The 12556-nt window shown below is 53.9% G+C and overlaps 1 protein-coding gene across 2 annotated transcripts in view; it reads right to left on the reverse strand.

Annotated features, from left to right (window-relative positions):
• The window catches only part of ASTN1 (astrotactin 1), a 269721-nt gene that overhangs the window by 53225 nt on the left and 203940 nt on the right, over positions 1-12556 (reverse strand). For both annotated transcript variants that reach the window (XM_045838783.1, XM_045838782.1), the window contains exons 13-16: positions 11603-11797; positions 9843-9970; positions 3700-3804; positions 1556-1744 (exon numbers count right to left, since the gene is read on the reverse strand). In XM_045838783.1, coding sequence (XP_045694739.1) covers positions 1556-1744; positions 3700-3804; positions 9843-9970; positions 11603-11797 — 617 coding nt within the window. The remainder of the gene's footprint in view (positions 1-1555; positions 1745-3699; positions 3805-9842; positions 9971-11602; positions 11798-12556) is intronic.

The raw sequence follows: 12556 nt of genomic DNA on the forward strand, positions 1-12556 counted from the left end.
GGTTGGACTGTGACAAATCTAGGTCCCCGGTGGCCAGGTGGCTTGGGATCAAGAGGGGTGGGGCACGGTGCCAAGGCCATGGGCAGATCTCCCTCCTGGGCTCCGTGTTGAACCTCGAGGACACGGCCATGCTGGGGCTGGGGACGGAAGCAAGGGGAGAACCTGGTGTTCTGGGGGAAGTCAGACTCACTTCCCAGCAGTCCAGTGGCTGGCAACCCTTGAACTACAGACAACCCTTGACCCACCTACAGGCGGCCCTTGACCTACAGGCAACCCTCGAACTGCTGGCCTCCTCAGAAAGCCACGGGGATTCAGCCTTTTGGTTGAATCCTGGGCTGTGGCGCGGAAACAGAAGAAAGCTTTGCCGGCTGTAACCGGCCGTAACCGGCCTTATCTATATTTACTTCTGTGACTCTCCTTTTTTTGGCAGAACAATTTTAAGATGCTGAAGTTTGAAGAGTTACCAGAACCCCGCGCTTGTGCCTTTGAGCTTAGCGGAATCAGGGCTGGCGCAGGGGGAGGGGAAGCCTGCAGCGACGGCAGCGCAGACACAGGCCTTTTGCTTCCTCGGGACGAAAGGAGCCAGGAGGCACGCTCGGGGGGGCCCCTGCTCTCTCTTGAGCCTCCCTGAATGGGGATTCTCGCGGAGCACAGGGAACCAGGCACGTCTCGGCCGCCCTCGGGGGACCACCTCCCCCACGGCAGCCCGCTGACAGCGGAGGGTCCCCAGTCCCTCGACCGTTAAATCTTAAGATGACCTCCTTCCTGAGTGCGCACCGTGCTAGTCTCAGCACCAGCCCTTGAGCAACCTGCACCCCCGTACCGTGGCCTCATCAGGACGCTGCGAGGGTCAGCCCAGGAGAAGAACGGCCGTGAGCGGCAGCGCCAAAAGAGTCCGGCTTGAACGGGATACGCAGGGACGACCCGGCCAGCACTCCTTCTCTACCAGGAGGGATGTAAAACTCCGGTTTCTTACACTCACGGGGACTGAAGAGTAACCTGCCGCCAGGCAGCGACCGAGGGTTTGTCGGTGAGGCCGGAATCTGGAGCCACCGGAGAGTGCCTCACAGCACACGCCGGGGGGAAGTGTGGGCGCAAACGCGGGGCGGGACGGAGCGAGGAGGGGTGTACTGCAGCCAGTAGGTGCTGTCAGGGCTGCCAGGCTGTGAGGGGCGGGGCTGCGGGCCCCAGGAAGTGGTGGGGACACTGTGGTACGCCCTTCCTCCTCCTCCACTCCATAAGAGTGGCCGTTGCTATAGTAGCAGAAGGCAGGGTGGCTGGTGGCAACCTTTGGAGGACTCTCTCTATGATAACTAGTGCGGTGACCGTACAGTTTGGACATCATCCTGCATCTGAGGTTTCCCCCACACACCTGCCTGTAGAGACTGGGTTTCAGCAACCAAACCTTGGCAGTGTTGAGGATGGGCACAGAGCATCCGGGCCACACCCCTGCGCTGCCCCTCACCTGCAGACCCTGCTTCAGTTCGGTCCTGTTGCACCTCGGCCGCCGGGACTCGGACAGGGCGTCAAACTCGTCGCTGCCTGTGCCACTCACCTTTGCTGATGTCCTCGTATTCCAGCCAGAGCCGCCGCTGCACCTGCTTGTTCGGGTACCAGATGGAGCAGGACTCCTCGAAGCCGTAGACCGCTTCCTGGATGTAATGGTTGCCGAAATGGTCCAACAAAGCCACAAAATCCCCACGAGACGTCGCCCCGTCGAGGGAGTGGAGGGCGTTGCTGAGGGCTACGGAGAGACAGACACCCGCCAAGAACAAGGTGAGGACTCCCCAGCGGGCTCCAGGATTCCCAGGCCGCTCAGCCCCGAAATGGCCATCCCACGTGGCCCGCGTGAACGGCAGAGCTGGCTGGGACTACTGGCCAGGTGAGTGCTTCCATTTCGCTACATCGGACCTTTTGGTTGCTAAGGAAATGATCTTTTTAAGCCAGTTGGCCACGTTGTGAACTTTGTGCAAGTGAAGCAAAATGTTGCTTAAGTCCATTTTTTTTCAAATTACAAGTCATGGCATTAAATCAATTTAGTGAGCTCAAATAATAGCATGGGGGGGGTTGGAAAGTGAAAAAGAATAGCATAGTCTAAAATAGAAACAAATACCAGCAGAGAACATTTCTCATCGCAAAATGAAGTGTCGCCTCGTGGAACGTCTGTCGTGTGTATGTGGGAGTGAGCCTATCCCAGATTCAAGCTCCCTGGTTAAGAGAATTATATTTGTCCGAAAGACAGCCTGCGGCCAATTTGCCGAGTCTAAGACCTGCCGAACCCGGCCAGTTTTCCGCAGCCCTGCTTGCCTGTGGCCCTCCACACCTGTGTCCTATTAGAAAAAGGCAGAGCCTGGTCCAGGCACGAGACCCCGAGTGCAGAAGTCCACGTGGCCCGTGAGGCCATGCGTGGCTGTGAAAGGCACGTGGCAACGGAGGAATCGGATTGCCAAGCGCCCACTCGCACAGCACCTGCGCCGGGAGGGTCTGGACTGCCCGAGTCTCTTGAACGGAGGAGAGTGGCTTAGTTTCAGGTGTTCTCTGCACCAGCAGAGCTGACTTTGGTGGCATCCCCATCCCAATCTCTTCTTGCCAAGAACTTTTTTGTGATAAAAAAAAAAAAACAAGTTCTGATTCCTCTCCTGTCCTCTGGAGGTGTTCTCTATCCTTCGTGCGTTTCTCTTCTGTACGCACGAGCCTCACCTTTTGTCGGTTTATGTCTCACTGCTCTGCCATGCTCTCCTCCTGGCCCCTCTCTCTCTCTCTCTCTCAGCTGCTCTACCCGAGCTCTTGTTGGCCCGAAGCCCTGCTCCCCGTTGCTGATCCTAAGACCACTCTCTGTTGTCTCGTCATCCTGTGCCAACACCACCGCCTGAATCTAGTCAGTCTCGCGTGCGCCACAGAGCAGCCAGACTCCGGAGTGCGAACGTCAGGTCAGGTCCGGTACGTTCCTCAGGTGGCCTCAGAGGAAGGCACCGGTGGAGTCATGTTCTCCTAGTCTGGTCGAACAGAGACACAAACCTGCATTAAGGCCATATTTGTGGACATTTTCTCTTTTGCAAATTGCACAGTGGAATTGCTCAAAGGCTAGAGGGAAAAAAAAAACCTTGATTCAAGGCATTTACCGCTAAGTTTTGAAGAATATCTGTACAAGGCACCTCACTGCCCTGTTCTAGAATAGTTTGTTCTGAGTTTCAAAGTCATTGCTCCCTGAACTTACTAGACCTGTCTGTCCATCCATTATCTCTTTTGCTTACTTGCTGTTTAGGAACTGTAAGCTGTTTCCTATTTTCCCTCCCCCCTCGCTCCTTCCCCTTGTTTCCTTCATTGTGTGGACCCTCCACATGGTGCTCGCTGCATCTGGAAAGTTTCCTTCTGTCGGTTTACAGAAAGTCTGCTGTTGCTCGTGCCGTCTCCACACCGGGTAGCCCCAGAAAAAGGGCTGAAGGAGGTGTTTCTCTTCAGTGGCCCCTGCCTTGCCCTTTCCAACTATGATCCAAAATAAAACTTGCAACTTAATCTACCTTCAGCAAAGGGTCTGATTCCGGCCATTTGCCCGTAGGGTGCGTCTGAGTGAAGCGACGAGGGTGGCTACACTCCAGGCTGCATCTGCGACAGTGGGGTCCAACGCCTGTACCCTCGGGAAGGGACCCCACGCCCGGGAGCCGGCGGCAGGGACGGCTTGCAGGCAGCTGCACTCACCCTGAGAGATGGTCACGTGGTTGAGTTTGATGTGGAACATCACAGACCGAACCTTCCAGTGCTGCAGCACGGGGTACCCGGACACCTCGCTGAAGTTCACCATGCCTGGGGACAGAGGAGACACGGGCTGGGCGTGTGCGACCGACGCCCAGGTCCCAACCCCTGGGGCGGGTCTCGGGGAGACAACCTGCCTGCGGGAGAGAACTTCTGGAGTCACGGCAACAACAGCTGTCACTCATGGAACCCTTTCCCTGCGCCAGGTCTTCTGCTCGGCGCTTTGCTCATGTGAATTCAGTTGGTCCTTGTGAGACAGGGGTCCTTGTGGGCATTTTACAGATGGGGAGACCGAGGCCCAGAGACGGCGTTTGTCACAGGGCCCGAGGCCACCAGGAGTGTCCGAGGCAGGGCTGGGGTCCTCGCCCCTTCCACTGCAGTATCCCACTAATAAATCTGTATGACGTGCTGGGCCTCCTCAGCACACCAGATTTTTGCTCCCCTTAATAGCTGCAGTAATTGACTCGACTCATGTACCTGATAACATTGATTTTTCTGTCCCATGGAACTGATCTGTGCTCAGTATTTAAGTTTTAATTGCTCTGAAGCGGATAAGCTTATTTCTTCTTTACCAGGAGGGACAGTGTCGGCTCAGCTCGGGGGCGGGGACGGCCCTGCAGTGAAGGCGGTCTGCAGGCCGGGCATGGCGACACTTCATTTGCTGTGGTCCTCCTCCTGTCGATGGGAAAACCGAGGCTCCCAGAACCCCAGTTACTGGCCCAAGGTCACGCTCGAGAAGCACACCCTTGCCGCCTCTGAGCGAGGTTATAACGGGCTGTTCTCATTTGAGCCGCTTGGAGACAGAGGGGCCCCTGATCTGAGTCCTGGCCATCACTGTTAAATGCAACTGAAACAAAATAATTAGGCCACAGGAAGCAAAAAAAAAATCACCTTGCTAAGTTTAGAAAACCAATTTTAGCTTCATTTTTATGCCTAATGTTTGCTATGCATATATTGCAGAAATAAGTATATAGATACATGCATATGTATATGTGTGTATATTTGTACATATGCAAATGTAATGGCCACACAGACGGTATAGATACGAAGTGCGTGCGCATATGAAGATATTGGCAGTGATGCATACATAGAGAGTTTCCGTGCCATTCTGACCCATGCTTCCTTCAGGCTAAACCCACTACTTTAATACTGCAACTAGATGAAGAGTGGGTGGGGTTAATTAGCTGCTTGTCAACGCTGATCAAATTAGCTGAGCGATGGCCACATTTCATTTCTGTGTTGAATCCTACAGGAATAATTATTGGTCAGGGAAAAGGAAAAACGGTCAGAGGAGGTGTCGAGTATATCAACTGCTTAAATTTCACCTCTGTCAATCAGAGAGAGAAGTTACTGAGGACTCGGCGAAGGTTTTCGGTACTTTTTCTTTCAGATGTTCTTTTAGGACAAAGTTCTGTGACAACTGTCATACTATCACCTACTCTGGCTTTTAACCCTGATGTTGATTTTCGAGGCCCAGAGGTGAAATTCTGCTTCTCCGAGTGTGGGGCTCCAGTCGCATGCCTCGAAGGCCTGTTTCGTCGGAGCAGAGCTGGTCCAGCTTTGGAGAACTGTCCCACACAGCGCGCACCCTCTGCTCACGGCAGCTGATCAGCTTGCTGTGATTCCGAAAAGTCTGGTCGTAAAAAGAATAGCCAGCCTGATCAATAAAGATTTTTCAATATATCAGAAAACGTTCCCTTTAATGGAATTGTTTCCTAGTGGGAAGAGACAGAGCAAGAAAGCAGGACGCCAGGGTTCCAACGCTGGCCACTGGCCATGTTGCCTCAGGGGTCAGGGGTCAGGGGTCGCGGGCCTGAGCTAGCTCTCTCTGGCCCCCTGGCCAGAGGCCCTTTCGGACCCCAGTCGTTTCCTCCATAAAAGTGAGAGGCTCGGGCGGGATGACCTGCTCCTGCCTTTCAGGTCGGTGACCCCAACCAGCTGTGCGACTTTGGGCGAGGAAACCGGTCTGTGTCAGTTTCCACATCGGGAAAACAGGTGGACGGTGCGCACCTCCCCTGATTTACGGCAGGTTGTTGAGCCACGGGAACAGAAGGACACTGAGAAGAGAGAGATCACCAGGCAGACACACAGCTTCCCGAATGCTGTCACCTCCTCCCCCTCCTCCCCTCTCTCATCACCCCCAGTTACGTGAACTTGACATTTCTTAGTCGATGCTTTTGTCACAGATCCCTGGGCCTCGGTGCCGAGCAGCAGAGGGAGAGAGAAGATGAAGGCAGCGCGAGCGCAGAGGAGCAGGAAGGGCGAGTGTCCTCACAGTCACCCAGGCGCGCTGGCCGCGCCACGGAACCGCCTGCCACACAGCACTTGTGCTTAACGCATTCGTGCACGCTGGAGCGCAGCCGGGCACGCGGCTGCGTAACCCCGACGCTCGGCAGGTGCTGGCCGGTGCCCACTTAGGGATAATGTTTCCACTATTTAAAAAGAAAGGGATATTTTAAAGTAGATACATTTTTCGGCTGAGCCACAGAGTTCCTTCTCAGCGTGCCCTTGGCCTGCAGTCAGCTCCGGTTTTTCCATTTAATTTTATTATTATTATTTGGAATACATTTCTGAATGACTATTTTTTTCAAAGTATTTCTGACTATGTTTTCTCAAGAATAAACATTATTTTTCCCCCAAGTCTTGCTTGAAAAAAAATGACCAAATAGACTTATGTGAGAGGAAGGAAGGAAGGAAGGAAGGAAGGGAGGAAAGAAGGAAGGAAGCTTTCTCCTGTTATTTATTTGAAATATCAGGGGATGTATTGTTGTCACCGGAGTTCTCAAGTCTGTTTCCTTGGGTTGACCTTGAAGCAGTTCCAAAGAGCGCGGAGCTTGAAACCGTCACACTGACTCAGCACCTGTGTCACCAGCAGGCCCACGGGTGTGGGCACAGCCCCCTCTCCCTCCTTGGCCTGGCCCTGCGCTCTCTCCCTTCTCACCAAAGAGACTGAAAACACCAGTGGGTGATGGCCAGACCACACGTGAAAACAGAAGTCTGATGCAGACTCTGCACAATGGGCCCAGGACCGCCGTCCCCCCCCCCACCTCGTTACCTACGGTAATCATCCCGAGGACCTAGTCTACTATCTGTCTCTACACCGGACTTGCAGGCAGCCAGACCACCGTCTCCAGCCACCAGTCCAGGATGCCCAAGAGTAGCAGCTGTAAAGGTTGGCTCGACGGGACCAGCACCTGACTAATAGCCAAGGGATCCCCGAGTTTTCTTCTTGCTTCCGGTGTAGGTCCAACTCTTACACAGCGTGCCACACTGCTGGCTCGTTGGCCCACCTGTGGTCCACACCGCCCATCGGGGCGCACCTGAACCCTGTCCTTCTCCCCTCTGCGGCCTGCCCGGCAGTCTCTGCCGAGAGCCGACGACTCGGCCCCCCACCCCCCACCCCCCACCCCGCTGCCTAGCGGGCTGCGGATAAACGGCTCCCACCTGTTTCCATCTGGCGAGTCTTCATTCGTTTCCACGTAGCTTATAATACCGAAAAGGCTGCTGAAGCTCAGGGCGCTTAACTCTTATTTTGATAAAAAGGGAAGCAATCAGCAAGATAAAACACATAAATCAATATTTTCTAGTATGTCTTCCAACCAGTAATTCTGAAAGATGAAAATAGCTGTGATGTGCAAAAGGATTCTCCGGCTCCGTAGGTTTATGAACCGCTGGGTCAAATAAAGTAAAAAGGATTTTTTTCTCTTTTTTTACTGCAGGAGTTTTTGGAACCTGTTGTATGCTAAGGTGTTATAAAGCGAAGAGGCGGCCACTGCAGTCTGTCTAAATACCGCTGAAGAGAGAACTTAGGTAAGAGTGGAACACTGTTTTCTCATGTAACAATGCTTGGGAATGCTGGCGGAGAAGATGCTGAAGATCACGTTAGCTCTGAAATCTTCTAAGCGTGTAGGTTGATGGGGATTATGACCTATAAATAGCACCATCGCGAGACAAAGTGTGACAGTCCCTGTGTGGCTCTCAGGAAAGACACAAGTACAGTGTTGCCAGAACTGGGAAGTTACTATGGAAGAAAGGGGGCCAACCCCCTCTTTAATGAGCTCTTCTAGTTATTCCGGGCTTTAAACAGCTAAGACAGATCCCTTTGTCCATCAAAGGAGAGTTCTTGGCCCAAATGGTACCTACCACTTAACCAAAACAGGTCAAAACCAAAGGCCGCAGCCACAGTAGCGGGTCCAGAAGAAGTCCCTCGACGCTCTGAGCAGTGTTGGACTTCACTCCCTCGAGGCCAAGAAAACGGAAATGACCCCTATGAGTTCCTTTGCCCCATTGTGCCCAACTGGGCGAGGTCCGAGGGCACGGGGAGAAAGAAGTTTCCATTGTGGTGGACACCCGAATTTGTCTCTCCTCCTGTTTTCAAAGATGCAGATCGGAACTCGTGTTCTTCTGACGTTTCTCATGTGGACCCACCCACTGCTCCCCAAAAAGCCCCAGGCGGCATGCAGGACCACTCTGGGTCCTCCTCCTCGCCTGGCGACTGGAGGAAAAACCTCTCGCCTCCACGACGAGCTCCTGTTTGTGGGTGCTCCTCACACCTCCTTTGCAAGGTCTTTCACACGTGCGGGCACGGCACGTGTTTCTCGGCAGATGAAGTGGAAACCAGGCGTGGGACTCCCCAGCACCAGCGATGCAGGCTGTAGGGGCGTGCCTGGAGGCCGCGTGGCGATTTCCCAGTGTCGTGTGTGTGCCTGTGTGTGTGTGTGTGCCTGTGTGTGCGTGTGTGCCTGTGTGTGCGTGTGTGTAGTGCGAGGGGAACTGATTTCGATGATATTTATTATTTCTGGTCCGAATACATCTAATCGTGTTCTCTCCCGCTCCCTTCTCCTTCCCCTGCAGGGAAAACACTATTTGGTAGCTCACATGGGCACATTTTCTTTCTCACCTGGGATATTTATTCATGTAACAAACATATATGTCACTGTGTATCAGGAACTGTTCTATAAACTTTATAATATTAATGTATTCCTCATATCAATCCTATAAGGAAGACAGGATAGTATCCATTTTTTTTAACAGGTAAAAAATCTGAGGCGCACAGAGAAGGTAAGCAACTTGTCCAAGATCACACAGCCAGTGAAGAGTGGGCCTGGGCGTCTGGCTCCAGAGCCTACGCTATTCATCACCGTGTACACCACTTCAGACAGAACTGTTTCTAATTCCATCCGGGTCTAATCGAAACGTTTGAACATAACTTGATATCTGGAAGAGGTTTACCATCAGTACAATGCATTCTCAGAAAAGGAAGGAAAAAGAGGGATAGAGGTATAAAATGAGGAAGACACGTAATGGAGAAACGAACAAAGCCAGCAATGGACTTGAGCTTGTATCCAGCCTTCTAGCATGTGAGGCTGGGTTCCTGGGTAGCGGCCTCTTACAGGTCCCTGGAGCCCTTTGAAGCGTCTTCTCTGGCCCACAGGGTGTGACCTGGAGGTCTTCAGAAAGGCACAGAAAGAAGCAGCTTCCCCTGAGGTGCTTGCCTCCTCCTCCCCATCCCTTAGCTCCAGCAGGGGAAGATGCCCCTGGGCTCGGAACAGCACTCGGGGCGGGGGGGCGACAGGTGTTGTCTCCACCTCACCATATGGCCCTGAGCCCCCGAGAGACTGCTGGTCCGAAGTCTCAGAGCTAGAACTCGGCTGAGCGGGGATGCACACCCAGGGTGGTCGGACACCCCTCACCCTGCTCCGTAAACACTGGGCAATGCCGGGTGTTCAGGCTGTGGTGGCCATCCACCTGCCCTCTGCCTCTCCCATCACCTGGCCACTCCCTCTAACCTGCTGCAGACTCTGAACTCTTACATATCTACTGTCCCATCTGTCTTCAAGGCCCCCAGTGAGACCAGCAGGGAGAGGTATTACTGTGAGTACTTTACAAGTGAATTTATAATAATATGGGCAGTTTTACTGACAAATAATCTCGCCAGTGTTCAGTTTTAGGACTGAGCTTTTATTGTGCGTAAGGAAACCGTTGGCTTCAGAACCAAAAGGTGTGAAGTTGAGATTCCAGGTTTCATGGGACCGTGGGGAGCGCGGCCCCGTGTCCGCGGGCTAAGGAAGGGCAGGAGGCGCACTTACCGGTCAGAAAGTCAGGGTCGGGGGTGGGCTCCGAGATTTCCTCCAGGCACTGGTTCTCCAGGGGCACCGTGGCCACCACGAGACCATCCGGCAGTTGCTGGTCTAAGCCTCGAGCAAAGTTGTTTTGCCTGGAAACAGAGGCAGACCTTCATGTCTGAGTGCTCAGGCGAGGATCCCACTCCTCGGTGGGCGATCTCTGTCTCAGTGAAAACTCTCCAACGAAAAAAGTTCTCCCTGGACCACGAGTTCCCCTTGCTCTGAGCCCCACTGGTGTACGCGGCCGGCGTGGGACGCAGGCGTGCGCAGAACAGCGAGGGCCGGGGGAGATGCGACTGCGCCGGACACAAAGGTTTGCTCCCAAGACTGAGACTGTTCTTCCCTCCCCTCCCTGCCCTGCTCCCTGGTCCCCTCTGCGCAAGGGCCGGGTGTCCGCGGTGTCATTGCTAGACCAGAGAGAGGACGCCAGCCCCCCCCCCCCCCCACAAGACTGGGCACGGCACTCACTGCCTGCCGCTGTCCCGGGCTAAAAGGGGAAACACTAGTAAAGTCTCCCGTCTGTAACAGAAAAAGCCACCGGCGCCGGGAACTGGCTTGGAAACTGTCCATCAGTTTGCTCACGAGAGTCGAACAGGTTGCTATCAACTGCTCGTCCATGTTACACCACCTTTTTTAAAAAAGACTTTACTTATTTATTTCTAGAGAGATGGGAAGGGAGGGTGAAAGAGAGGGAGAGAAAATTCAATGGTTGCCCCTCACACACCCCCAACCAAGGACCTGGCCTGCAGCCCAGGCAGGAGCCCTGCTTGGGAATCGAACCGGCAACCTTTTGGTTTGCAGGACAACGCCCAACCCACTGAGCCACACCAGCTGGGGCCGTATTACAAGACTTTCACCCCCATCATTATCTCCTCCTGGGAAGCATGAGCTCTGAGGAAGGTGAATTCAGACAGCCTAAGAGCGAACAGAAGTAGCTCAAGAAGTCACTGGGGTCAAGTGGAGAATCTCCCAGAAATAGGCTAAAGCAATGGTTTGAAACATTTTGTAGGATCCCTTCATACTCTTTAAAAATAACTGAGGTCTCCAAGTAGCTTCTGTTTATGTGGACTACCCTTCATTAATATTTACTCTATTAGAAATTGAAGAATGATAAAGATATTTATTAATTTATTTAAAATATCAATAATGGAGCCACTAAATATTAATATAGATTATGAAAATGATGAGAGGACTATCATTATTTTACTTTTTTTTTTGCAAATTTTTAAAAAGCCTGACTTAGAGATAGAGTAATTCTGGCCTCTGCATTCGGCTTATTGCAATGTCTGGTTTGGGGTGAAGGGTATGAGGAAGCCCAGCCTCTGCACATTGGCAGAAGGCAGGACTCTGTCCCCTGAAAGGACCTTGGGGGTCCCGGGACCCCACTGGGGGACCGCTGTTCTGGACGGCCTCACACACCGATTCTTCTACTCCGAGGGAACAGGGAGCCTGAGCGCCTTGTGGCGGCTTCTGAGGACAGTCGTCCAGCCCCCGCCGGGGACGGGCGAAAACATAGTTCACCCCTCACTGCTCACCCGAGCAGGCACGGCTCTCGGGCTCTGGAAGGAGGGGCGTGGACGTGGAGGAGGCCGTGGGCGAGACCACGGCCTGCCCTTGGAGGGCCACGCTGGCCTTGCTCCAGGATGCACAGCGTGACGCTCACAGAGGGGCTATAGGGAAGAAGAACCCGAACGGTCAGTTCTGTGGACGCGGGGCTCACGCACCTGAACGTGCCCCTCAGCACCTGACCCGGGGCCACGTCCTTGGAGTGGTTGTTGTAGCCGAAGAACATCTCCCCGAAGAGGGTCTGGTTCATGGGCAGCTCCCGGCTGTCCCCGCAGTCTCCGCCCTCGGGGCAGGTGTCCGCGACCAGCTGGCAGGAGCGGCCGTCCACTCCGAGCTTGTAATCCTCGATGCACCTGGCAGGGTGGGGAAGGTCGGGACGTCACTCCCTCAGTGAGCTCGGCGGCCAGCCCGACCCAGCAGGCTGGGAGGAGGGGCCTTGGGAGCGTGTGGACCGGCTAGAGACCGTGAGTGCCCCGCTTTGGTCTTCGTCGCCTTTATCACTCAGTCAGTTTCTTACGCCTGTAAACCAAGTCCCCTCCCACAACGCAACCGCACCGAACCCCTGACCTTCCCCGTGCAAGTGAATGCTTTCGGAGCTTTGGAGTGGGTCCCCCTCTAAGGGTCTGATTTCCCAAATAGGCCGGGGGGGGGGGCGGATCCCTGGAGATAGAGCTTGTGAATGAGCTAAGACATTTAAATCTAGGATATTCTGGAGCCTTCCTTCAGAACCATCTGTGTGGCCAGCCCCTGCCTTTGTTTGGAGGGTAAGTAGGCAGGAAAAAAAAAAAAGACGCTGTGCTTAAGAAATGAATGACCTTCTAACCTGGTCCAGTGACAAGTCAGCTGAGGACTTGGGGAGACTGATCATCTTCCGGCTGCGTTCTGTTTGAGCACATCCGAACACAAGGTCTACCCGTGTTCGCTCCCCCTCCCGTGGGACTAGCGGGCGCCAGGGCCCGCAGTGCGGACCTGCGTGACGCCCTCCCATTAAGCCTGTCCGGTCACGCTAATGGAACAGCAATCCCAGCGCTGGTCGGTCAGGGTCCACGACCCGTGAGTCATTAACCGGACCTTATTTATGGTTCTATTGAGAAGACTGTAATTTGTTAGTT

The sequence above is a fragment of the Phyllostomus hastatus genome, unplaced genomic scaffold, assembly GCF_019186645.2.
Source record: "Phyllostomus hastatus isolate PE091 unplaced genomic scaffold, TTU_PhHast_1.1 phas_contig_283, whole genome shotgun sequence".
Lineage (NCBI taxonomy): Eukaryota > Metazoa > Chordata > Mammalia > Chiroptera > Phyllostomidae > Phyllostomus > Phyllostomus hastatus.